This window comes from Phoxinus phoxinus, assembly GCF_949152265.1.
Source record: "Phoxinus phoxinus genome assembly, chromosome: 14".
NCBI classification, from domain to species: Eukaryota; Metazoa; Chordata; class Actinopteri; order Cypriniformes; family Leuciscidae; genus Phoxinus; species Phoxinus phoxinus.
Window position 1 is genome coordinate 1,437,245 of NC_136889.1, and position 27,267 is coordinate 1,464,511.

A 27,267-nucleotide genomic window follows, 5' to 3' on the forward strand; every position below is an offset into this window, starting at 1 on the left:
CAGGGACAAGCGTATCTGGGGCAGAGAGCGAGTGTGTGTGTGTGTGTGTTTGAGAGTAAGTGTGTGTGTGTGTGAGAGAGAGAGAGCGAGAGAGAGAGAGAAAGAGTGAGTGTGTGTGTGTGTGTGTGTGTGTGTGAGTAAGTGTATGTGTGTGTGTGTGTGTGAGTAAGTGTGTGTGTGTTTGAGTAAGTGTGTGTGTGTGTGTGTGTGTGTGTACTGTAGGAAGTTTGAGGAGAGGAGAGTGTGTGTGAGAGTGAGTGAGAGTAAGAGTGTGAGTGCGCACACGAGTGTGTGAGAGAGAGAGTTTGTGTGTGTGTGTGTGTGTGTGTGTGTGTGTGTGTGTGTGTGTGTACTGTAGGGAGTTTGAGGAGAGTGTGTGTGTGAGTGCCTGTGTGTGTGAGAGAGAGAGTGTGTGTTTGTGTGAGTGAGAGTGTGTGTGCTTGCGTGCGTGTGTGTGTGTGTCAGTGTGCGTGTGTGTGTGTGTGTGTGTGTACTGTTGGGAGTTTGAGGAGAGTGTGTGTGTGTGAGTGCCTGTGTGTGAGAGAGAGAGAGTGTGTGTGTGTGTGTGTGTGTGTGTGTGTGTGTGTGTGTGTGTGTGTGTGTGTGTGTGTGTGTGTGTGTGAGTGAGAGTGTGTGTGCTTGCGTGCGTTTGTGTGTGTCAGTGTGTGTGTGTGTGTGTGTGTACTGTAGGGAGTTTGAGGAGAGTGTGTGTGTGAGTGCCTGTGTGTGAGAGAGAGAGTGTGTGTGTGTGTGAGTGAGAGTGTGTGCTTGCGTGCGTGTGTGTGTGTCAGTGTGTGTGTGTGTGTGAGTGAGAGTGTGTGTGCTTACGTGCGTTTGTGTGTGTCAGTGTGTGTGTGTGTGTGTGTGTGTGTGTGTACTGTAGGGAGTGTGAGGAGTGTGTTGCTCTGCTGTGTTCTCAGGAGAGATTGTGTATTTATGGTCTCGGCTTCTACATCTGCACAACTTCATGCCCTATAAATTCAGCTCTAGTTTTATTCTTTATTGATGAATGAACATGTTTTCCTCTGAGAGTGTGTCGAGTCATGTGGTGTGTTGTGTCACCGGTGTCATACATTAGCTTCGTCCCATCACGTTTGTGTAACTAAAAGTGACAACATAAAAAATACAAAAGCAAAAAGCAGCTAAAACAATGCAAATGAATAATTTATTTCACAGTGCAAGCTGGGAACTAAAGTGCAGCATAAAGTGTGGACATCTCATTACTACAGTTAAACTGTACTGTGTGATGTTCTGTGCCACTGTAAACACAACCGCAACGAGAATGACTTTTCTAAGACATCTTAATATAACGACCCAATTAATACTGGGAATTTATTATTTATTTAATATTTGAAATATCTTAATAAATATATTATTTATTTATTTTATCTTATTTTTTATTTTATTTTTTGTAAAAAAATATCTGTAAACTTTTTCTGTAAGCATTTCCACAAAATATTACTTAATTTGTTTTCTTAATAAATATATTTATTTATTTCCTTTTTTATTTATTTTTTATTTTTTATTTTTTTTAATGTTATTTTTTATTTAAAAATTTGTCAAATACATTTTTTACAAAAAATCTGTAAGCATTTTACACAAAGAATTAATTTATAATTTCTTAATAAATAGATTATTTATTTATGTATTTAATCTCTTTATTTGTTTATTGGATTTTTTTTTGATTATTTATTTATTTAATTTTATCTTATTTTATATTTCTATATTTGTAAAAAAAATCTGTAAAACCATTTTCTGTAAGCATTTCCACAAACCCCAGTTTGAAAACTCCTGTCTTGAGAAATTTGGAGGTTCACTACACTGTAAAAAAAATGTTGATTTAACTTAAAAAAGAAAAATGTAATAAAAATAAAAAATAAATTGAGTTCGTTGTAATAAAAAATTTGAGTTAATACAATGAAGAAGAATGGTTTAATAAACAGAAACTAAAAATAGTGTTATCTTCACACATTATAGTTATCAAAGTTGATTTGACAAAAGATAAAAAGTTATGATAACAAATAATGAAAATATTTTTTTTACAGTGTACAAAGTTTAATGGAAAATAAAAAAAATAAAAAATAAAAAATATATATTTTCCAGTTAAACATGGATATCTGAGTTTATTACTCAGATTAAGCTGCGAACCAAAATATCTTCTTGTAGAAAGTCCCCTTAAGACTCTCCCATCTGTCGAAAGCATGCCTCAGTTATATAGTCATAGAACACACACACACACACACACACACACACACACACACACACACACACACACACACACACACATACTCTAGTTTGTATGGAGTTTTGTTTTGTGAAACACATTAGCAACGGCATAACAATGTCCTAACATATCGGTTAAAGGCAAACACCCCTAGACTTGCTTCTAACTTAAGAGGAAAACACAATAAATATCTGTCAATCACACATAAAACACACATTCCCCATGAATGCATTAAGGAAACTGAACACACTGATGTATAGACTCTAGTGACATCATAGCAGAACTGGTTACAATCTGTCTTTTGTAATCTGTGGAATATTCCATTGGAATGAATGGGTCGCTATGGAGATTTCGGAGTTTTGTACTCTACATGTGTGTGTGTATGCACACTACTGGTCAAAAGTTTTGGTATAATAATAAAAAAAAAATCTAATTTTTCTTTTTTTTTATTGTAAAGAAGTCTCTTCCGCTCACCAAGGCTGCATTTATTTGATACAAAAAAATACAGTAAAAAAGTGAAATATTATTAGAATTTAAAATAACTGTTTTCTATATCAATACATTTTAAAATGTAATTCATTCCTGTGAATTTATTCCACAAAAAATATGAATAGCACTTTGAGATTTGATGTCAAATGTATAGTGCATTATAAATAAAATTCATCATCATCATCATGAATGTCTTCAATATTGATAATAAACATAAATGTTTCTTGTTCTTGATCATGTGACACTGAAGACTGGAGTAATGATGATAAATTCAGCTTTGATCACAGGAATAAATTACACTTTATTATATATTCACATAGAAAACTGCTGTTTTAAATCATAATAAAATTTCTAAAATTTTACTGTATTTTATATAAAATATTTTTACTGTATTTTCTTTAAAAAACATTAAAACACCTTAAGTATTCCCTACTTTTAGCAGTGTGTGTATGTATGTGTGTGCATGTGTGTTTGACTTTTACTGTTATGCTGGTAATATAATTTCTAATGATGCATTGTGTGTTAAATTAGAAAAGTGTTTTAACCCCAGTGCACTGCACGTGTGTCTGTATCATGCATGCGTGCGATCAATCACTCCATATTTCCTCAGGAGAATGTTTCTCTGGCTGATATTCTGTGTCTGAGGGACAGCGGGCTGTCGGAGCAGGAGCTGTGGGCGGTGTGTGTGGAGTGTGTGTGTTCTCTACAGAGCATCGCTCTCTCTCCGCTCTTCCACACACTCTGCGTAACGCCAGACACACTGGCCTTCAACGCTCACGGGAACGTGTGCTTCATGGATCAGCTCGGCGGTGAGTCATCCGCTTTGTGACTCACACACACTCACAGCGTTTCAAGAGATTTACTCTTGCAATAAAATATTGCTTTTGATGCACATCTACAAATGGATGGTTTTGACAGACGTGTCTTCATAAAGAAACTATGGATAGCCATATCATTTACTGTAAAAAACGGTAAAATTACTTTCCCTGTGAACAAATGTGTAGTGCTCATAGCTAATGTTAATTAATGCCTTAACTAATTATTGGGACCTTAGTGTAAAAAGTTAACTGTAATTTTACTGTAAAAAATACCATCTAATGGTTTTGGCAAGTAAAAACTATGAATTATCATATCATTTACTGTGAAAAACAGTAAAATTACTTTCTCTGCGAACAAGTACTGCTTATTGCAATGTTAATTAATGCCGTAACTAATTATTGGGAAAGTTAACTGTCATTTTATTGTAAAATACAGTTATATTTATAGTTTTAGCAAGTAAAAACTACCATATAATTTACTGTAAAAAAAACAGTAAAAGGACTTTGCCTGCGAACAAGTGTACTGCTCATTGTTAATGTTAATTAATGCCTTAACTAATTAGTGGGACCTTAGTGTAAAAAGTTAACTCATTTTACTGTAAAAAATACTGTCAAATGTATGGTTTTGGCAAGTAAAAACTTTGAATTACTATATCATTTACTGTGAAAAACAGTAAAATTACTTTCCCTGCGAGCAAATGTACTGCTCATTGCTAGTTAGTGTTAATTAATGCCGTAATTAATTATTGGGAAAGTTAACTATAATTTTATTGTAAAATACAGTTATATTTATGGTTTTGGCAAGTAAAAACTATGGATAACCATATCATTTACTGTAAAAAAAAAACAGTAAAGGGACTTTGCCTGCGAACAACTGTACTGCTTTTTGCTAGTTAATGTTAATTAATGCCTTAACTAATTAGTGGGACCTTAGTGTAAAAAGTTAACTGTTATTTTACTGTAAGAATACTATCAAATGTATGGTTTTGGCAAGTTAAAACTCTAAATTACCATATCATTTACTGTGAAAAACAGTAAAAGGACTTTCCCTGCGAACAAGGGTTAGGGTTAGAGTTAATGTTAATCAATGCCTTAACTAATTATTGGGATAAAAGGTTAACTGTAATTTTACTGTAAAATATGGTTAAATTTGTTTTTTGCTAGTAAAAACTATGAATTACCATATAATTTACTGTGAAATACAGTAAAAGGACTTTCCCTGCGAACAAATGTACAGCTAGTTAATGTTAGTTAATGCTGTTACTAATTATTGAGACCTTAGTGAAAAAAAGTTAACTAATTTTACTGTAAAAATACAGTTACATTTGTTTAGTTTTTTCAAGTAAAACCTATTAATTACCATATAACTTACTGTGAAAAACAGTAAATTCCTCGTGTGACAAATCACATATGATTATATTTTATACGGTTTTGTTATCAGATGAGGGTGTTTTGTGTCATAACTTGTAAAATACAGTAGTCAACATTTGAAGTGGATCAAAAAAGTGAATCAAAATTGTCCTGAGACAAGAACGGGTATTGTTCAAAATTCATGTATAACTTTGATGAAAGGTTTTGATCCACTTCAAATGTTGACTACTGTACAAATGAAGGTACAAATGAGAACTACATGCACTAGAACTAGCACTGGGTTTGTCCTCTAGTCCCGTTAGCAGCACTGAATGTCGTTCTCTAAAGGCCACCGCGTACACTTTCTAAATATAGCGGTGAGTTCCTCAGCTGGAGTATTTTCTGGAGGATCTGAGATATCGAGGAGGAGAAAGCCTGACCTATTTAACAGATCCAAGTGTCTGGAGGAGAGCGTCTCTTCTCAACGTGCCCTAGTTAGACAGCGAGAGTTGGAGAAGCTCCTCTGAGGACTCACACTTATTCACAGAGAGAAAGACTTTCTTATTGATGAAGGGAATATAATTACACATCACAGCCGGAGCGTTCATATTGTCATAGTTCTGCGCATTTCAACCCATGTGACTTCTCTTTTTGAGATGGTTTTACTGGTTAAGTGATCTATAACTATTATTAGCGCTCCTAAAATCAGATCAAACAGCTAATGCTAACGTGTGTGTGTCGTCATGCGGCGTTCCTGAACGTGAAAGGTCTGCAAAGTTTCAAAGTGCAGATATATTATTGTGTCCTAAGAGGAAGAAGCGATTCTAAACTCCAGTAATGAGTCGTCTAACACACTGTAAAAAGTGATCAGGTGACTTAACTTAAAGGTTGTGTAGGTAAGAATTGTCTAAAGAACTTTTTTTCAAATTGGCTTAAACTGTCTTTATATACCAATACATAATTGAAATGTAAGTACTTTGAAAAAGAGAGTATAAAAATTGAGTGACTATAGTGTATTTAATCTTCAAAAAACACAGCTCATTAATTCCTACCGGGACGAAACAAGTGATTGGCTTGCGCGACTGTCACTCTCCGTCGCCATGACTACCGCCGCTATTACTGGCTCTGCCCACGTGCGCGCAGTCGCGCACCCGTTTTTAGGTGGGAGTGAATGGAATTAATGAGCTGTGTTTATTGAAGATTAAACACACTAGAGTCACTCAGTTTTTTATACTCTCTATTTCAGAGTACTTGCATTTTAATTATGTATTGGTATATAAAGACAGTTTAAACAAATTTGAATAAGTTTTTTTTAGACAATTCTGACCTACCCTACCTTTAACTTAAGTAAATAAACTTTAATTAAGTAATGTGGAATTGTCAAGTTCAAATAACTTAATTTTTTTCAATTAAGCATTACTTTTATTTACTAAATAATTTTAAGGCAACGGGTTTACTCAATGTTTTTAAGTAAGTCATCTGAACACTTTTTACAGTCTTCCAGTCGCACTTCCTACACGAACCTCCTACGTAGGTTTGTAACTAATTTGCATAACGCCAACCCATTGGCTGCCTGCGCACAACGCCTGCTTTGCCCCGCCCTCAAACACTGAGACTGGAGAGTTTGGTTTGTGTTGTTCATGTCGAGAAGATGTCACAGGTCGAGGTGGGCCAAGCCAGACTGCACCCACCCCTAGACCAGGATCACCCTGAGGAGCGTGTCAAAGGAGGAGGCCGGAGACAAGAATAAAAGAATAACAACTTTATTTAATGTTTAAAAGCAATTTGAAAATCCTAATCTAAAATCTTCTTCTTTCCTTTCCCAGGAATCCGAGGCAACACCGTGGTAAGTCTATGGACAGGTAGGTATCACAGGTGAGTAGGTAGGACAGGGCTCGCTTCCTTCTGGCGCTGGTGCCAGACTCACAACGGTAAGTGACGAACAGGTGAGTATCCCAGGTGAGTAGACGGTCGGAGCTCACTTCCTTCTGGCGCTGGTGCCAGACTCACAGTGGTGAGTGACGAACAGGTGGGTATCCCAGGTGAGTAGACGGTCGGGGCTCACTTCCTTCTGGCGCTGGTGCCAGACTCACAGTGGTGAGTGACGAACAGATGGGTTTCAGGGCTACAACAGACTTAAGTCACAAGCTGAGCGGGCCTTCACTGGAACAGCCGGAATCAACACTTCAAATAGAGGTGAACAGCTCTCACATGGGTGGCAGGAGACAGAGTCACAAGCGGAGCAGGGCTTTCACTGGAACAGACGGAATCAACACTTCAAATAGAGGTGAACAGCTCTCACATGGGTGGCAGGAGACAGAGTCACAAGCGGAGCAGGGCTTTCACTGGAACAGACGGAATCAACACTTCAAATAGAGGTGAACAGCTCTCACATGGGTGGCAGGAGACAGAGTCACAAGCGGAGCAGGGCTTTCACTGGAACAGACGGAATCAACACTTCAAATAGAGGTGAACAGCTCTCACATGGGTGACAGGAGACAGGGTCACAAGCGGAGCAGGGCTTCCACTGGGACAGACAGCATAAAACTTCAAGCAGAGGTAAACAGTTCTCACGTGTGCTGCCGGGGGCAGAGTCACAAGCTGAGCGGGGCTTTCACTGGAACAGCCGGAATCAACACTTCAAATAGAGGTGAACAGCTCTCACATGGGTGGCAGGAGACAGAGTCACAAGCGGAGCAGGGCTTTCACTGGAACAGACGAAATCAACACTTCAAATAGAGGTGAACAGCTCTCACATGGGTGACAGGAGACAGGGTCACAAGCGGAGCAGGGCTTCCACTGGGACAGACAGCATAAAACTTCAAGCAGAGGTAAACAGTTCTCACGTGTGCTGCCGGGGGCAGAGTCACAAGCTGAGCGGGGCTTTCACTGGAACAGACAGCATACAACTTCAAGCAGGGGCAAACAGTTCTCATGCGTGGTGTGCACACGGGGGGCTTTTCCTTCTGACATCCAACAGGTGACTACAATCGATCTCACTAGGCTCTTATGATGAACGGTAGACCAGCATGACACATGGGGAGTGCACGGCGATAAAATATAAATCTTCCACACACACACGACAGTCCAACTCCAAACATGCAACGTGATGGGAAACGTCAATTCCAGCACTACAAATCCACTCTTCAAAGTGCAAAATAAGGCCAACACTCACCCAGAGGTCTCGATCTGAAGAGCCGATGATAGTCAGAGTTGGGACAGATGTGGTGAATAATTTCCTCACCACTACAAGCGGGCTTCACTTCGCTGTTTTCAAATGGTCAAGGGAGAGGCTAGGGATCGACAAGGAATCAGTATATTTCACTCAGTGCGATGTATACAACGTGATCCAAGCACTCCAAATCAGTATCCAATTTAGTGTAGAAAACATGCGTTTATGAGATTCAATTTGTCAATCACTCATCTCACTCTTTTCCAATCCAGGCGAACGAATTCCACTCTTCAAAACCGCCCTCGGATCCCACAAGCGACACTCCTCTTCTTTCACGATGATCCTTCAGCTGCAACACTCTACAAACGTCTCCCAATGGGAGAGAACCACACCAGATCGACGGGGGAAGACAAAGAAAACAACCAGCCCACACGGAGAGAGAACACTCCCGATCAACGGAGGAGAAAAACAACACCCAGCCTTCTCTTCCACTTGTGTTTTATTCTCTCAAAATGCTGGCGTGGCTTCAATCAGGCACTCAGAGTGAAGTCCCCACACCTGTTGCCAATCTGCCGTTTAGTTGTCATGACAACAGACACACACACCGGCCCGGGGACAGTGTTACACTGAAAGTGCCCCGGCGGGAACACTTCTCTTGTGAAATCAGTTCCGGGGATTATTTGTCACCCCGTGACATACCCCCCTGCCAAACCGTTCTAGTCCCGAGAACGGTCTCCAGTCACCCAGTCTCCGTACCTGGCTGGAGGCTGACCCCGATTCTCTCGCTGAGAACGTCGTGGTGGGGAGATGGGTGCTTCAGGTCGTGGTCCTAGGCCTAGGCCCCTCGGGATCACTGCCCATCCTACCAGCGGGGGCGTCCAAGTCGTCTCGGCCGGTGGGTTCTCTACCACTGGCTTTGGGTAATTCGGGCAAGGGCGGATCAGGTTACGGTGTAACACCCGTTCGGGGCCCGTCTTCCCTTCGGGCCGTAAGGCATACACAGGTTGGTCCGGATGGGGTTGTCGCTGAACGACGTATGGCTGGGCCTCCCATCGGTTGCTCAATTTTCCCTTCCCTTGTCGGCGATTGTCCCGTAGCAGCACCCTCTCCCCGGGCAGTAGCGGGGCTTCTCGGGCCGTCCTATCGTACAGTCTCTTGTTCTTTAACGCTGCCTGATTAATCCGGCCAGCGACCTGTTCGTATGCGGACTGGAGGCGTCGGTGGTGGTTCGCTACCCAGTCGGACAGACTACTTCCCTCTTCTCCCCCAGTGGTTCCCATAAGCATATCCATTGGGAGCCTCACATGTCGGCCGAACATCAGGTAGGTAGGGGCATAACCGGTGGTACTGTGTATGCTATTGTTGTACGCCTGCATCACTGCTGGGAGCCGATCAGCCCAGTGGCCCTGCTGCTCTTCCTCCAAGGTTCCCAACAAGCCCAGCAAGGTTTGATTGAATCGTTCACACCCCCCGTTCCCTTGAGGATGATATGGGGTCGTATGGGTCTTCTTACATCCGTACAGTTGGCATAATTCATGAATCACCTTCGACTCGAAGTTAGCCCCTTGGTCTGAATGGAGGATTTCAGGGCATCCAAATGGCTGGATCACGTACTTCCAGAGGGCGTTAGCAGTGGTCAGGGCAGTTTGGTCCATAGTGGGGATGGCCCAAGCATACTTAGTGAACAGATCGGTGACAACGAGAATATTCTGGATCTGGTCCGCCGGCCGTCCCAGAGTGAGGAAGTCCATTTCCACCATGTGCAGAGGTGCCCTGGCCTGAATCGGGACCAGCGGTGCCCGTTTCTCCCTCCTGGACTTGAACAAGGTGCAACGTGGGCATCTCTGAAGGTAAGTCCTGGTGGTACCCTCCATCCCAGGCCAGTAGAAATGTCGTCTCAACAAAGCCAATGTCCTCTCCTGCCCTTGATGTCCCATCCTAGCATGGTACGCCTCCAGTAAAGCCTGCCAACGACCTGCAGGGACCACGATCTGACAGACCTCTTCTCCTCGGCCTGGGTCCTGAAGCGTCCTACAGAGCACCCCATCCCTCAAATAGAGCCTTTCCCTCTGTCCCAGCAAGCCTCGCACACTCCGGGTCTGAGTTCGACGTTCCGCCCCCTCGGGCCAGATCTTCTGCTCCAACCATGTCCGTACCCGCAGCACATCTCCATCTTCGCCCTGCCACAGTCTCCAGCGTTGTGGGTCCCACCCCCAACACGGAGGGGGGTCCTCAGGTGTCTGCCCTGGTGCCTCTACAACTCCCACCATTAATCCCTCGTCGGACCCCAGTTCTGGGGTCGGTGTATGGCCTGCCGATCCTTCCCCTGGCAACCTGGATAACACGTCAGCGTTGGTGTGCTCTCTACCTGGCCGGTACTGGATCTGGTAATCGAAGTTGGCCAGTTGCGCCACCCAGCGTTGCTCCACTGCCCCTAGTTTGGCCGTTTGTAGATGCACCAGCGGGTTATTGTCCGTGACAACCCGTACCTTGGCTCCCCACAAGTAATCTTTAAATTTCTCGCCCAGCGCCCACTTCATGGCCAGTAGCTCGAGTTTAAAAGAGCTGTAATTCGAGTCATTCTTCTCTGCGGGGTGTAAGCTTCGGCTTGCATAGGCGATCACTTTCTCCTCTCCCTGTTGTTTCTGCGCCAAGACGGCTCCCAACCCTAGTTGGCTTGCATCGGTGTACAGGATGAATGGTTGAGTAAAGTCGGCAAAGGCCAATATCGGGGCTTGTAAGAGCTCCTGCTTGAGCTGCTGGAAAGCGGCTTCACAGGCTGGGTCCCATTGGATGGAGGGGGACCCTCGACCCCGTGCTCGACCCGTGCCTCCCAACAGCTGGTTGATGGGTTTGGCGATTCTGGAGAAGTCCTTAATGAAGCGCCTATAGTAGCCCACGAAGCCCAGGAATGACCGAACTTGACGCACCGTCTGGGGAGTGGTCCACTCTTGCACCGCCCTCACTTTTTCTGGATCAACGGAGATCCCTGCCGCACTGACCACGTGCCCCAGAAACTTGACCTCTTTACGGAAGAGCTGGCACTTGTCGGGTTGTAACTTCAGTCCGTAGCGCTCTAGGGAGCGGAAGACTTGCCCAAGATGCTCCAGGTGGGACTTGAAATCGGGGGAGTAAGTGATGATGTCGTCAAGATAGACGAGGGTGGTATCCATCACTTGGCTGCCCAAACAACGCTGCATCAGCCGCTGGAACGTGGCTGGAGCGTTGCAGAGGCCGAACGGCATCCGGTCCCACTCATAGAGACCGAAAGGGGTGGTAAATGCCGTCTTCTCCCGGTCACGCTCGTCCATCTGCACCTGCCAATAACCGCTGGCCAAGTCGAGGGTAGAGTACCAGGCAGCTTGAGTGAGGCTCGTAAGAGAATCTTCAACCCGCGGCAACGGGAAAGCATCCTTCTTGGTCACCAGGTTCAGCCGGCGGTAATCCACACAAAACCTCCAGGAACCCGTCTTCTTGCGGACCAACACTATCGGTGCGGCCCAAGGGCTGCTGCTCTCACGAATAATCCCTCGGTCAAGCATTCCTCGCAACAGGGTGCGGACCTCGGTGTACAAGGTCGGTGGTACAGGTCGGTAGCGCTCTCGGCTTGGTGCAGCATCCCCAGTTGGAATCTGGTGCTTTACCACGTCAGTGCGGCCATAGTCCTCCTCGTGAGTAGAGAACAGATGTTGCCATCCCCTCAAGAACTCTTGCAGTTGTCCCACTTGTTCTTCCTCCAGTCCGTCACCCCGTAAAGACTCTCCCTTTAAGTGAGCAGGCAATCCTCCTTCTACCTCCTCCACTCCTGGACCGGCCCGCGCTAAAGCCACTTCGACCACTGTAGGACTCACCCGCTTAAAGTTAACTTCGCCCTGCTCACGAACCTGCTGTGGTCTTACTGAGGTCACCCGGGCCAAACATTGGTGATGATACAGGTGGATAGGGAAAGGGTTCGTGTTCCTCACTCTTACTGAGACTCGGCCTCCCTGAACAGTTGCCAGTCCTCGAGCTATCTCCACTTTGGGACCCTCTTCGTGGGGCTCCACCATCACCCACTCTTGCGGATGGTAACGTCGAGGGGGCAGCCTGGCCCAGACTACAGCCTCACTTCGTGCTGGAATGGACAGGGCGTAGCGACAGGCCACTCTCCCCGTGCTTTCCCGGTCATGCTGTTGTTCGGCCAGACATATCCGGCGGCAATCGGCCCTGATACGGTCCCACTCCTGTCCGACTGGGGTTACAGCTGCTCGTGCCGGTCTACTTCGGAATAGCTCTTCCCAGCAATCCGAGATGACATTCATCCCAATCAGGGCACGATGGGACCCTAGACACGGGTCTCGGACAACTACCACCCCCTTCTGAGGCACTACAACTCCATGGATCTTCAAATCGGTCACAAGGTATCCTACGTACGGTATGTCCAGTCCATTTGCCCCACGCAGCGTCAACCAGGGGGCCTCCACAGGCGATCTACCGTTGGTGCCAAACAGCTCATGGGCCAAACTTCCGGTGAATAAGGTCACTTGGGAGCCTGTGTCCAAGAGACAATGTATCTCCTGACCATTAACTTGGGCCACCACCACCGGGCAGCGGCCTATCAGGCGACTCTGGGGGGATGTGGAAGAAGAGGGGTCTAATACGGGGGTCCCGACCACTTGACCCACAGTGGCCGGAGACTCTAAAAACCCCCTGGTGATGCCCGTCGGGCAGAGCATTGGCGGAAGTAATGCCCCGGCTCTCCACAGCCATTACAAATGGGCCGCCCATGTTCGTCCCACTGGAATCGGGAGCCCACTGACCGGGGAGGACGGCGTTCAGAAGGGCGATTCTCGTCGGAGTAAGCCCGTTCCCGAGAGTGAAAAGGTGGCTGCAGGCGCTCTCGACGAAGCTCTTCCATGACCGACTTGGACAACTCGGACATTTGTTCCTGAACATCTCGCTTCAGTTCTTCCCGGAGGACCTGCTTCCAATCGGGTGCCGTGATGGCCAAGGGGGATTCAACGACATTGGTAGCCAAACAGCTGGGGGTTTCCACATGCTCCGCCAGGTCGCGCTCAAGAGCCAGGGCTTCTTGCCTCAGCTCTTCGAAAGTCATGTCTGGTCCTCTCCGAAGCTGCACCCGCAGGCTCTGACGTACGGGACCCTCTCGCAGCCCCAACAGGAATTGATCTCGCAGCAACACCTCTCCTTCCCCCAGGCCATGGTCCTGCCTTCCCGTGAGTCTGGAAAACTGCTCCCGCAGTTGCAAGGCGAATGCTCGAACAGATTGCCGGGGACCCTGGCGAGAATTGAAAAACTTCGTCCTCAGAGCGGCTACCGGAGTGGTATCTCCATACTGCCCCGTAAGGAAATCAAAAATAGCCTGGACCGTCACACGGTTGGCTTCTGGTGCTGCCTGAACTTCTCTTCTCGCCTCCCCCTCCAGAGAGTTCAAAACGAACTGGGCCTTCTGCAGAGCACTCAGACCTTGAAGCCCCGCCAGGTATTCCACCTGGGTCTTCCACAGGGACAGACTTACTTCGGACCCCGGGCCTCCGTACCTCGAGGCCCATGGGGCACCCATGAAAATCGGCATGACAGGTTGCCGAGCCCCAGGCTCTTCTCCCTCCGCCATCTCAACCTCTGATCGCTCAACTCAAGGTGAATCCTGCCGACTACGCCAAAATCTGTCACAGGTCGAGGTGGGCCAAGCCAGACTGCACCCACCCCTAGACCAGGATCACCCTGAGGAGCGTGTCAAAGGAGGAGGCCGGAGACAAGAATAAAAGAATAACAACTTTATTTAATGTTTAAAAGCAATTTGAAAATCCTAATCTAAAATCTTCTTCTTTCCTTTCCCAGGAATCCGAGGCAACACCGTGGTAAGTCTATGGACAGGTAGGTATCACAGGTGAGTAGGTAGGACAGGGCTCGCTTCCTTCTGGCGCTGGTGCCAGACTCACAACGGTAAGTGACGAACAGGTGAGTATCCCAGGTGAGTAGACGGTCGGAGCTCACTTCCTTCTGGCGCTGGTGCCAGACTCACAGTGGTGAGTGACGAACAGGTGGGTATCCCAGGTGAGTAGACGGTCGGGGCTCACTTCCTTCTGGCGCTGGTGCCAGACTCACAGTGGTGAGTGACGAACAGATGGGTTTCAGGGCTACAACAGACTTAAGTCACAAGCTGAGCGGGCCTTCACTGGAACAGCCGGAATCAACACTTCAAATAGAGGTGAACAGCTCTCACATGGGTGGCAGGAGACAGAGTCACAAGCGGAGCAGGGCTTTCACTGGAACAGACGGAATCAACACTTCAAATAGAGGTGAACAGCTCTCACATGGGTGGCAGGAGACAGAGTCACAAGCGGAGCAGGGCTTTCACTGGAACAGACGGAATCAACACTTCAAATAGAGGTGAACAGCTCTCACATGGGTGACAGGAGACAGGGTCACAAGCGGAGCAGGGCTTCCACTGGGACAGACAGCATAAAACTTCAAGCAGAGGTAAACAGTTCTCACGTGTGCTGCCGGGGGCAGAGTCACAAGCTGAGCGGGGCTTTCACTGGAACAGCCGGAATCAACACTTCAAATAGAGGTGAACAGCTCTCACATGGGTGGCAGGAGACAGAGTCACAAGCGGAGCAGGGCTTTCACTGGAACAGACGAAATCAACACTTCAAATAGAGGTGAACAGCTCTCACATGGGTGACAGGAGACAGGGTCACAAGCGGAGCAGGGCTTCCACTGGGACAGACAGCATAAAACTTCAAGCAGAGGTAAACAGTTCTCACGTGTGCTGCCGGGGGCAGAGTCACAAGCTGAGCGGGGCTTTCACTGGAACAGACAGCATACAACTTCAAGCAGGGTGTTACACCTGGCCTGTGCCGGGCCGTGCAACAGAGAGGGGAGACCACGCGGATTAGTTTGATTTAAAGAAAATATGTTTATTAAAGATAAAGAATGAACAACGTAAAGTAAATAAAGTCAGTATATGTGTTAGTCAGGAGAAATAAAAACGTATGCAATCAGGGTATATGAAGAGTAATGCCAAAAGGAAACAAAATCAGCAAAACGGTGCGGGAGAGAAGGAGAAATCGGCGCCCCCTCAATCCGGTCTGGAGAACTTTTTAAAGCCCAAGATGCTGGAGGCAAATCACACGCGATATGCCACACCTGTGCTCCGCTCACCTGTAGGGGAGACATAATTACAGAGGAGGAGCCGACAGATCCGTAACACCCCCTCCCTTAAGACAGAGGCCCCTAAAAGGCCTCTGCAAAAAAAAACCCCACACACAACAAAATGACAAACATTTCTTAATTTTTAAAATAATTTCTATAAACTAAAAGTGAGCACTTAACTTTGGTTCAGGGATGTTGACAGCCCATATACATGGACAAGCCAGACGAACCCTTTTGTCCACAGGACGAACCCTTTTGTCCACAGGCCCAACCCCTCTACCCTCCAGCAGCTCCAACCGCCCTCCCCCATACCAAGAACTCCAGCAAATCCCGGTACCTGGAAAGCTACATTTAAGGAGATTAGGCAGAAGAAGAGAGTGGAGAAGAAAAAGGCAGAAAGAAAGATATAGGACCAAACAAAACATTCACTCAAGCCCACCCGGAGCACGGGACAAAGCGTCAGCCATGACATTGTCCACGCCCCGAATGTGCCGTATCTGCAAATTGTATGGCTGCAAAAATAAAGCCCAGCGCATCAGGCGCTGACTAGGACTCTTTAAAGAGTGGAGGAATGTCAATGGATTATGATCCGAATAAACAGTGATAGGAACAGCGCCCCCAGCTAAGTACACATCAAACTGCTGTAGACCCCAAACTAACGCCAATGTTTCCTTCTCAATAGTTGAATAATTCAACTGATGACAATTAAACTTTCTTGAGAAGTAACATGTCGGCCTATACACCCCCTGCTCATCACTCTGCAGGAGCACTGCACCAGCACCCACCTGGCTTGCGTCAACCTGCATCTGGAAAGGCTGATCTAAACGGGGTGCCATCAACACTGGGGCAGAAGTCAACAACAACTTGACATTATCAAAAGCAGTCTGAGAGGTCACAGTCCATTCAAACTTCACTTTAGCTTTTAACAGGTTAGTCAAAGGGGCTACTACCGTAGAAAAGTTGGAACAAAAGCTACGGTAATACCCTACCATCCCCAAAAAGCGCCGCAACTCGGTTTTGGTGGTAGGAACAGAAAACTTATCAATAGCCACCACCTTAGCATGAACCGGCTTCACTTGCCCCTGCCCTACGATCTTCCCCAAGTATACAACTGTAGCCTGGGCAAACTCACACTTGGCTAGGTTTACAGTGAGGCGAGCATCAACAAGCCTAGTAAAAAGAGCTCGAATACGATCCAGATGTTCTGACCACTCCTCGCTATACACAACCACATCATCGAGATACACAGCGCACCCCTGCAAACCGGAAACAACACGGTTCATAAGTCGTTGAAATGTGGCTGGAGCGTTTCGTAACCCGAAACTCATAACAGAGTAAGAATATAGCCCAGATGGTGTTATAAAGGCTGAAACTTCCTGAGCTCGAAGTGACAAAGGGACTTGGTAATATCCTTTCAACAAGTCAAATTTACTCACAAACCTTGCGGATCCTACCCGGTCAACACAATCTTCAACCCTTGGGAGTGGAAAAGAATCTGATTTCGTGATGTTATTCAATTTACGATAATCAGTACAGAACCTATGTGTCCCATCAGGTTTACTGACCAATATACAGGGTGAAGCCCAACTCGAATAGGAAGGCTTAGCCAACCCATTTTCCAACAGGTACTTCACCTCTGCCTCTAGATGTTGCTGTTTGTCTTGTGACACCCGATAGAACCGCTGTCTTATTGGTTCTGCATCACCAACATCAATATCATGCTCAATTAAATGAGTACGTGATGGTGTATCTGAAAATAAAGAAGGAAAATCAGACAACAAAGATGACAGTTCTGATGCACGCTCCTCTGGCAAATGTCCAAACAATGTATTCAACTCCGCCAGTTTTTCAGAGTTCCTCAAACGAGGTTTCAGCACACAGTCATCAGGACCTACCACATCCTCACCAGTACTTGCTGCCACCATGTAGGGAGTCTCAAAGGCCCTAGGAGCCTCAACAGCTGCGGCTAAAGAAACACTCACAGCCAGGTCACCAGACTCTGCAGCCCCAGAGACTGAAAACCTGCTATAATAGGACTTCAACAGATTTATGTGACAGAGCTGAGTGGAACGCCTACGATTTGGTGTAGAAAGTAAATAATTCAGGTCTGACACCTGTCGAACAACCCTATAAGGACCTGTGTATTTGGCAAGGAAAGGAGAATTTGCTATCGGCAATAAAGCCAACACCTGATCACCAGGACTAAACACCCTTTTCTCAGCTCGACGGTCATACCAACTCTTCATTTTCTGTTGGGCTTTAGTTAGGTTGTCAGTCGCCATCTCACAGGCTAAAAACAGCCTACGACGAAAACCATTTACATAGTCCAACAAGTTAAGAGGAGACTCAGGACACTTCAGCTCTGCCTGCAAAACGGCTAGAGGCCCACGAACTCTATGGCCAAAGACCAAATCATTAGGCGAGAACCCTGTACTCTCCTGAGTTACCTCTCGTGCCGCCAACATTAGCCACGGGAGCCCTTCCTCCCAGTCTCGGTTAAGCTCAACACAATAACCCCTGAGAAGCGACTTCAATGTCTGATGAAAACGCTCCAGAGCACCTTGGCTCTGGGCGTGATAAGCACTACTACGCTGATGTTTTACACGCAACTGCTCGAGCACCTCTCTGAACATGCGTGACGTAAAGTTAGAGCCTCTATCACTCTGTATAGTGTGAGGGATACCGAAGATGGAAATAAACTGTGAAAGAGCCTTCACCACAGATCTAGTTGTGATTGTACGCAAAGCATAAGCAGCAGGATATCGGGTAGCCTGACACATCACCGTCAGCATGTAAACACACCCTGACTTAGATGAAGGCAATGGTCCTACACAATCAATTAACAAATGTTCAAATGGTTTTCCTATAGCTGGAATAGGGTAAAGGGGAGCTGGCTTTAACACCTGATTAGGCTTCCCCGTTAACTGGCATACATGACACGTCTTAATGAAGGATGCCACATCCTTCTTTAGGCGGGGCCAATAGAAGTACTTCATAAGACGGTCATAGGTCTTTCTTACCCCCAAGTGTCCAGCTACATCCCCATGAGCTGTTTGTAGGACCAAGTCTCTAAACTTAACTGGCACTATCACTTGAAACACTGGATCCTCGACTCCTTCGTCAGTGTGAGAAGACCACTTCCGAATCAACAACCCCTCCTGAACCAAATAACCACTTGCTGCATTGCGCAACTCCTCAGGTGGTAACACCCCACCGAACAGATCTTTTAATGTCACATCCTCCTTTTGAGCAGCAACAAAATCACTATAGGAGAGAGAAGATGGTAGATTAGGCAAAACAACAGACTTTAACTCCCCGGTCTGAGAAACATCATCATTAGAGGCACGGCTCATAGCCCGTGTCACTGCACAAGCTGTAAAGACAGACAAATTCTGACGACTAACATCACTATCAGCTGGAATAGAGGGAAAATTCTTAACAATTACAGGGGGTGGTACATCACGCCAGACACGCTCTCCAGCCAGGTTATTTCCCAAAAGAAGATGGACGCCCTCTACAGGTAAGGAAGGACGGACTGCTATGGTTACCTCCCCCTGCACCAATTCAGACTGCAGATTAATCCTGTGCAATGGAACAGAGACAACCTGTAACCCAATCCCCCGGACTAAAACATTGTTCCCAGTACTCGAGTCCGCCGAAAAAGGCAAAACGGACTCCAAGATAAAAGACTCTGATGCCCCTGTGTCCCTAAGTATCTTAACTGGCACCCGGTTGGAACTACCCACCAGTGAAACTAAACCATCTGTAACGAAAGGAAAGTAACCACTTCCACCCGTTACCACTGAATCAGCTCCACAGTTTCTCCCACCAGCCCCAGCAGCGCTCAGGCCTGATAGCTGAGATGACGTCACAACGCCTTCAGGTTTAACCTCAGTCTCACCCACTAAAACTTTAGCAGGTATAACTGACTCAGATACGGCAAGAGTAACACCTCTAACAACCTCAGTACCCTTTCTCTGACTTTTCCCCTTTAACACCGGACAGTCTTTCTTCCAATGCCCCCTTTCCAAGCAATATCGACACACATCAGCATCATTCTTAGCCTGACTAGCAGGTGTAGATGCAGAAAACCTAGAATCTCTGCGGAAACTTACAGCACCTCTGTGTGACTGATTAGAGTGTAAATCTATTCTACTCTGAGTAGGTGACTCGATTGAACCTAACGAAGACCCCAAAACTCTATGAGAACGTCCAAAACGTTGTTCCTGATAGACCTTACCTGTATGGTTTTCTTTTAAACTATACTTGTGTGTCAAAGCAAAATCGTCAGCCATTACTGCGGCTTCCGCTGCAGTTTTCATCTTATGCTCAAATACATAGGTAGCAACACGCTCAGGAAGAATATTTCTGAACTGTTCTAAAACAATCAGGTTAGACAATTCTTCAAAAGTAGTGACTCCCACTGCAGAGCACCAACGATTAAAGTGACTGTTCAATTCCCTCGCTACCTCTGTATATGTCTGTTTATCCCCCTTTCTCCAACTGCGGAATCGCAAACGATAAGCTTCAGGAACTAATTCATAAATTTTAAGCACTGCTTCTTTTACTTTAACATATTTTTTCCTATCTGGTACAGACAACGCAATAAACGCTTCTTGTGCTCTACCTACAAGAACACTTTGGAGTAACAACGTTCTCTCGGAGTCAGACCAGCCACGGTCATCAGCCACACTCTCAAATAAAGAAAAGAAAACCTCTGGATCTCTCTCATTAAATTTCGGCAGCAACCTAACCATGTTACATATATCAGGGGGACGCACAAACCCCCTAGGAGCAGTATCCTCACCCCCATCTGCTGAAAGCCTACCTTCAGCAACCAGTCTCAGCCGTTCTAAAGCCACATCACGTTCACTTCTTATTCTTTCCATTTCCAATTGACGCTCAGCTTCTCTTTCATTCCGGTCTGCCTCACGTTGAGCATCTCTTTCCTTACGGTCTGCCTCACGTTGAGCTTCTCTCTCTTTCTGTTGCATTTCTATTAACACTTTTTGTTGCTCAAATGTAAGTGACATTTTAGAAAACTCTGTCGAAAGAGGTGTCGACGTTGCTTCTCCTAATTCTAACTCCTCCATAATTAGAGATGCAGGTGATGACAGAATATTCCTAACCACCAATTCCGCCTGTACTGACACTTTAATCTGGGCTAATTTCGCTGTTCTGGGTAAACCCAAATCAAAGTTATAATGTTCACAAACTTGACGCAACTGATCCTTTGTCAAAGTATTCAAAACCTCCACAGATGGAGCTACGAAAAAATCTTCCAAACTAGCCATACAAATGGAACAAATTCTACAGCATACAATTTTTTCCTTTTACAGAAAATAAAGAAAAATGAGCTCACCTTTTCAAATGCAAGTGTGGCCACAACAGCGCGTATAGGACGAGAGAGAAAAAACGGAGCTGCCCTGTAAAACTAGAAAAACAGCGATCCTCTTCATGCATATCCCAAGGACAGAGATTTTTATTACACGATATCAGCGGAGCCTTAACTCCCCCGACAAAATGCCGTTAAAGCAGGCTTCCACGACTGTGCCCTCTGCCCAGGATAGCACAAAAATAACAAACTAAAATAACAAAACAAAATAACAAACATTAATGCTTTACGGGCTCTCCTAAAGCTCCGATAATTATTTTATCGAGTACTTTACCAACAAACTCAATCCTAAACGCGCAGTGCTGACCCACACCTAAACAATAGCTCACCGCCGATTCTTCAACCTGGCTCACTTCAACACCCCAGGCACAATTAACAAAATGTTCTCCTCCTCTCACGCACCAACAACGAAAGAAAAATAAATAAATTTAACTGATTTCAAACGCAATTTATCTACAAACTAATCCACATGCATCTTCCCAATGATTCAAAACTACAACCGTTCAACTCAATGAACTATCAAAGCACTTTCCAAATCAAACGCACTTAAACGAAACGGTCTAAATACTTACAGCTTCTAATACTTAGGCTTAACCTAGTTATAAGCAAAAAATATATATAAATATTTACCGATGTCGTTTCGAATCCTTATTTTTCTTTAACGAGCCCCCACAATCTGTTTGTCGTTTCCGATCCCGATCGTTCAAATCCCTTGACGAGCCACCAATCTGTTACACCTGGCCTGTGCCGGCCCGTGCAACAGAGAGGGGAGACCACGCGGATTAGTTTGATTTAAAGAAAATATGTTTATTAAAGATAAAGAATGAACAACGTAAAGTAAATAAAGTCAGTATATGTGTTAGTCAGGAGAAATAAAAACGTATGCAATCAGGGTATATGAAGAGTAATGCCAAAAGGAAACAAAATCAGCAAAACGGTGCGGGAGAGAAGGAGAAATCGGCGCCCCCTCAATCCGGTCTGGAGAACTTTTTAAAGCCCAAGATGCTGGAGGCAAATCACACGCGATATGCCACACCTGTGCTCCGCTCACCTGTAGGGGAGACATAATTACAGAGGAGGAGCCGACAGATCCGTAACAAGGGGCAAACAGTTCTCATGCGTGGTGTGCACACGGGGGGCTTTTCCTTCTGACATCCAACAGGTGACTACAATCGATCTCACTAGGCTCTTATGATGAACGGTAGACCAGCATGACACATGGGGAGTGCACGGCGATAAAATATAAATCTTCCACACACACACGACAGTCCAACTCCAAACATGCAACGTGATGGGAAACGTCAATTCCAGCACTACAAATCCACTCTTCAAAGTGCAAAATAAGGCCAACACTCACCCAGAGGTCTCGATCTGAAGAGCCGATGATAGTCAGAGTTGGGACAGATGTGGTGAATAATTTCCTCACCACTACAAGCGGGCTTCACTTCGCTGTTTTCAAATGGTCAAGGGAGAGGCTAGGGATCGACAAGGAATCAGTATATTTCACTCAGTGCGATGTATACAACGTGATCCAAGCACTCCAAATCAGTATCCAATTTAGTGTAGAAAACATGCGTTTATGAGATTCAATTTGTCAATCACTCATCTCACTCTTTTCCAATCCAGGCGAACGAATTCCACTCTTCAAAACCGCCCTCGGATCCCACAAGCGACACTCCTCTTCTTTCACGATGATCCTTCAGCTGCAACACTCTACAAACGTCTCCCAATGGGAGAGAACCACACCAGATCGACGGGGGAAGACAAAGAAAACAACCAGCCCACACGGAGAGAGAACACTCCCGATCAACGGAGGAGAAAAACAACACCCAGCCTTCTCTTCCACTTGTGTTTTATTCTCTCAAAATGCTGGCGTGGCTTCAATCAGGCACTCAGAGTGAAGTCCCCACACCTGTTGCCAATCTGCCGTTTAGTTGTCATGACAACAGACACACACACCGGCCCGGGGACAGTGTTACACTGAAAGTGCCCCGGCGGGAACACTTCTCTTGTGAAATCAGTTCCGGGGATTATTTGTCACCCCGTGACAAAGACGCCGTTTTCTGCCAAAGCAAATCCACTTTGATGAGATCGATACGGTGAAATCGTTACTGTTCGTATCACTGTGTGTCAAGAGCTGAGATTCAGATATCATAATGAGCGTTTGGTTTCCGACCAATCAGAGCAGAGCAGCTCTCAGAGAGGCGGAGTTTAGAGACTGAATCTTCAAACGAAGCGTTTCAGAGACTGAGAGAAGAGCTGACGCTGCAGTGGAGATTATTATTATTAACTAAAGTTTTTGACATTGGATGCACGTGAACATGTTGTAGGAGACGCCAACACAACATTAGGAACATTTAAAATATCATAATTGGGGCTCTTTACATGATTACATCTTAGTGATCAGGTGACCCATGGTGAATTCAATTGTTAATACTTAAGCTTGTGTTTTCTAGGGATCGAACCCTTGACATACACTTGACGTTTTTTAATACGGGGCTTTTGCATTGTCGAGCACCACTCGCATTGGAAGTGTAAAATGTTTGATTTCTCTGGTGTTGTGCCGTTTCTCAGATGATCCCGACGGCTGTTTTGTTCCTCCAGAGTTGGATAAGAATGGAAACACGTTTGAGGTGAGCTTAAACTCTCGTATTTTACACGGTCAGAATCAATGTTTCCTAAATCGGCAGAACATGGCTCATTTAGACAGCGGAAAAACCTCCCAGAACTCAACACAATAGAAAACAAGACCAGCCGTTGTGTGTGTGTGTGTGTGTGTGTGTGTGTGTGTGTGTGTGTGTGTGTGTGTGTGTGTGTGTGTGTGTGTGTGTGTGTGTGTGTGTGTGTGTGTGTGTGACATGCTGCGATCGTGAGGTTTCAGTGCATCTCTTCTTCTGCTGTGTTTCCACTGCATGCACACACTTTCATATTCCCCACTAACACACGCACCGAAAACCTTTTGGACATGCGTATACTAGACTAATAACATACTATTTTTTATTATTATAATACTGTACAATGAAGTTCATTGGAGTTCATAAATAAGAAGAAAATATAGTCTGAAAGAAATTAATCATTTTGTCATTTGTATGCATCATATAGCCTTTTATTTTTCTTTTTTTTCCTAACATAATTTTTATTTTTAACATCTTATGCACACACGTTTCATATTCCCCACTAACAAACATAACGAAAACCTTTTGGACATACGTATACTACACTAATACCATACTAGAGTTCTTAAATGAGAAGAAGATGTAGTCTGAAAGAAATTGTAATTGTAAAAACTGAAACATAATTTTAATGATTTTTATGTCTTTTTTATGCTTCATATAAAAGCTTCATATTTTTTTTAGATGGAGGCCAGTTTTTTTGTGGCATGTTCATAACATCATTTTAATATTTTTTTTATTTTTTTTTTGCGAAGTCATAACATAATTTCAATAATTTTGTCATTTTAATTTTATTCTTCATTTTAAACTTCATATACACTTTTTTTTTTTTTTTTTTTTTCAGATGGAGACCAGTCTTTTTTTGGCTTGTTCATAACATAATTGTAATAATGTTTTTTTTTTTTTAGCATTAATTTTAATCATTTTAATTTTATTCTTAATTTTTAGGGTCACTTTGCTACATTCTGTCCTGGGCCTACAGATGAGAAAATAGCCTTTGTTTTATTTCATAAACTATTAAATAAAATAAAAACTAAGCAACCTAGCTCCTCCCTTATCTGTATATATATAATCCATAAGGCTTTAAATGTCCTGAACATCAAAAGTATAAAAACCACAAGCCAGAATTGCTGTAGGCGGTTTGCATTTCTGAGATGAAAACACCTTATGTAATGCTCTTTATTTTAATCACGCATTAATTCTGTTTCTCTTCAAAGAATTCATGTATTCTGAATGTGTGTTAGCATCAGGTGCATATTTAATCATGATATTTAGATTCTTCTTATTCTTCCAAACCTGAAGAAAATATTGTTTTAAAGAAACTGTTATTGGAAAAATGTAAACTTTTTTTTGCATGTTCATAACATTTTAATTATGTTGTTATTTTATACTTAATTTTATACGTCATATACATTCCTTTTTTTTAGATGGAGACCAGTCTTTTTTCTTTTTGCATTTTCACAACATAATTTTAATAATTTTGTGATATTGATTTTATACTTCATATACTTTTCAGATGGAGTTCAGTCATTTATTTGTTTTTTGCATTTTCATAACATCATTTTCATATTATTGTTTTGCATGTCTATAACATTTTAACAATTTCGTCATTTTATACTTAATTTTTAATACATCATATACACTTGAGATTTTTTCAGATGGAAGCCAGTATTATTATTTTTTTAGCATTTTCATACCATAACTTTCATAAATTGCATGTTTTTCATAAAATTCATAAATTTGTGCATGTTCATAATTTTTTTTAAATATTTTTGCAGTAATATTTATTGTTCATATTATAATTGTAATAATTTTGTGATTTAAATGTTATACTTCCGTTTTTTAAGGGTGAATTCTGTCCTGGACCTTCAGATGAAAAATTGCCTTTGTTTTATTTAAGAAACTAATAAATAAACTAAAAACTAAATAAACTTGCATTTTCTTTTGTAAAAAACACACTCATAATGTGTGCATTACAACTTAATATTACAGATTTCATCTAGTGGACCAGACACAGGTTTGCAAACTGAAAATATTATGTAAATGATGGTCTTCATAATATTAGTTTCCATGCACTTGTCAGGTATATGTATATGTATATGTATATGTATATGTATGTGTATATGTATATGTATATGTATGTGTATATGTATATGTATATGTATATGTATATGTATATGTATCCCTTTGATGCATTTAAGATGCATGATTTCTTCACATGATTTAATTAGCATGGCTCTCTGTTCTCCAGGGTCACATGTTCTCATTAGGCTCCACCCTCTGGGCGGCGCTGGATCAGGATCAGGATCAGGATCAGGATCAGGATCAGGATCAGGATCAGGATCAGGATCTGAGTGAAGAGAGCAGGTGTTTGCTGAAGCAGATGCAGCGAGAGAAACCTGAGGATCGGCCGTCACTGCAGGTTCATCCGTCTCCTGATTTTTACATTCACAGTCTGATGGACATCCGCTGCTTTAGAGTAGATGCTGATGATGACCAATAAAGTAGTGCCTGATAAATGAGATTTTTTTTTAATTTTAATAATTATATTTGCATGTTCATAATATAATTTAAATAATAATTTAAATAAAGAATATAATTTAAATAAATATAATTTTATGATATAATTTTTTTAAAATATTTTTAAATCATATATATATATTTTTTTTTTATATTAACAGCATACCAATTTAATGGATATCGACTGAAAAGGCTGCATATAAAAATATAAGTAAAACATTTTTTTTGCATGTTAATAACATAATTGTAATAATTTAGTAATTTACAACAAAAAATTATTCTGCCTTTTTTAAAGTAACAGTTATATTAACAACATAACAATTTGATTGCGACATAAACATGGACAAACAAGCTCTGGGTTTGATGTGTGTTGACCTTTGCTAACGTCCTTTAAATCGAGTGTGTGCTTGAGCGCCGTCTTGTGGTGATCCAAAGCTAGTGCACTGAAATTACTGCAGTTTATCTGATACTCAAGAGCCACAGACTCACTTTAGTCATCAATATAAATATAATATAAATGTTTAGTGGAACTCACACTAATCTTCCAGGAATAATCAAATATCCTATAAATTTGTTCTGGATTCTCTAAAGTGTGTTTGTCAGCTGAACCTCGTTAATATTGCAATAATTTAAAAATAATTTAATAATTTACTCAAGTTCACATGATATGCAAGTTAAAAAATGTTTTAAAGTGTACGATTTCAGAACTTTCTGTGGAGAATGAAATGCTTAAAATGTATGATATAAATGGTTTAAGGGTCATTCGACTGAAGGAGGAAGATTTCCCTCTTTGTTTAAAAAAATATGTAAATTAAAAAAAGATAATAATTATTGCATAAATATTAATTGGTACCATTAAATTCTCTCAAAAAGCAAAATAAAAAAGATAAAATATTTTTGAACAAAAATATATTACAATGATTTTACTGAAGAAGAAAAAAAAAGGTTATTTTACGTGTCCGGTCACTCTTAACTGTAAGTGTAACATTGGCAGAATCTGCTTTATTTCTGATCTTGTCGGTGTCTGGTACTCTGGTTATGTGTATTAGTTCAGATTAGTCTTCCTCCGCCCCTGCCTGTTTGTTTCTATGGTTACATATTGATTAGTTAATTCTGTTCAGGTGTGTCTCGTCTTATCTTGTTAGCTCTCCGGTTTGTTTGTGTATTTAAACCCTGTGTCTCTTTACCAGTTCTTAATGTTGTACTACAGTATGCTGGTTGTTCCGTTCCCGAGTCTTGTTCGATGAGTTATGAGTTATGAGTTATGAGTTATGAGTTATGAGTTATGAGTTATGAGTTATGAGTTATGAGTTATGAGTTATGAGTTATGAGTTATGAGTTATGAGAGTTATGAGTATTTTGAGGTTATTTAATGAAAGACTGCTGCACATGGATTGCTCCTGTGGAGTGTGGTCCACAAGTAAGGGTGAATGATATGATATGTGTGATTAACATCAGCTCTTGTTTCT

At 43.3% G+C, this 27,267-nt stretch overlaps 1 protein-coding gene across 1 annotated transcript in view; it reads left to right on the forward strand.

Moving 5' to 3' along the window:
- Nucleotides 1-27,267, forward strand: part of kndc1 (kinase non-catalytic C-lobe domain containing 1) — an 89,335-nt gene that overhangs the window by 1,255 nt on the left and 60,813 nt on the right. The window contains exons 2-4 of the mRNA XM_079635352.1: nucleotides 3,324-3,522; nucleotides 23,181-23,239; nucleotides 25,530-25,700. Coding sequence (XP_079491478.1) covers nucleotides 3,324-3,522; nucleotides 23,181-23,239; nucleotides 25,530-25,700 — 429 coding nt within the window. The remainder of the gene's footprint in view (nucleotides 1-3,323; nucleotides 3,523-23,180; nucleotides 23,240-25,529; nucleotides 25,701-27,267) is intronic.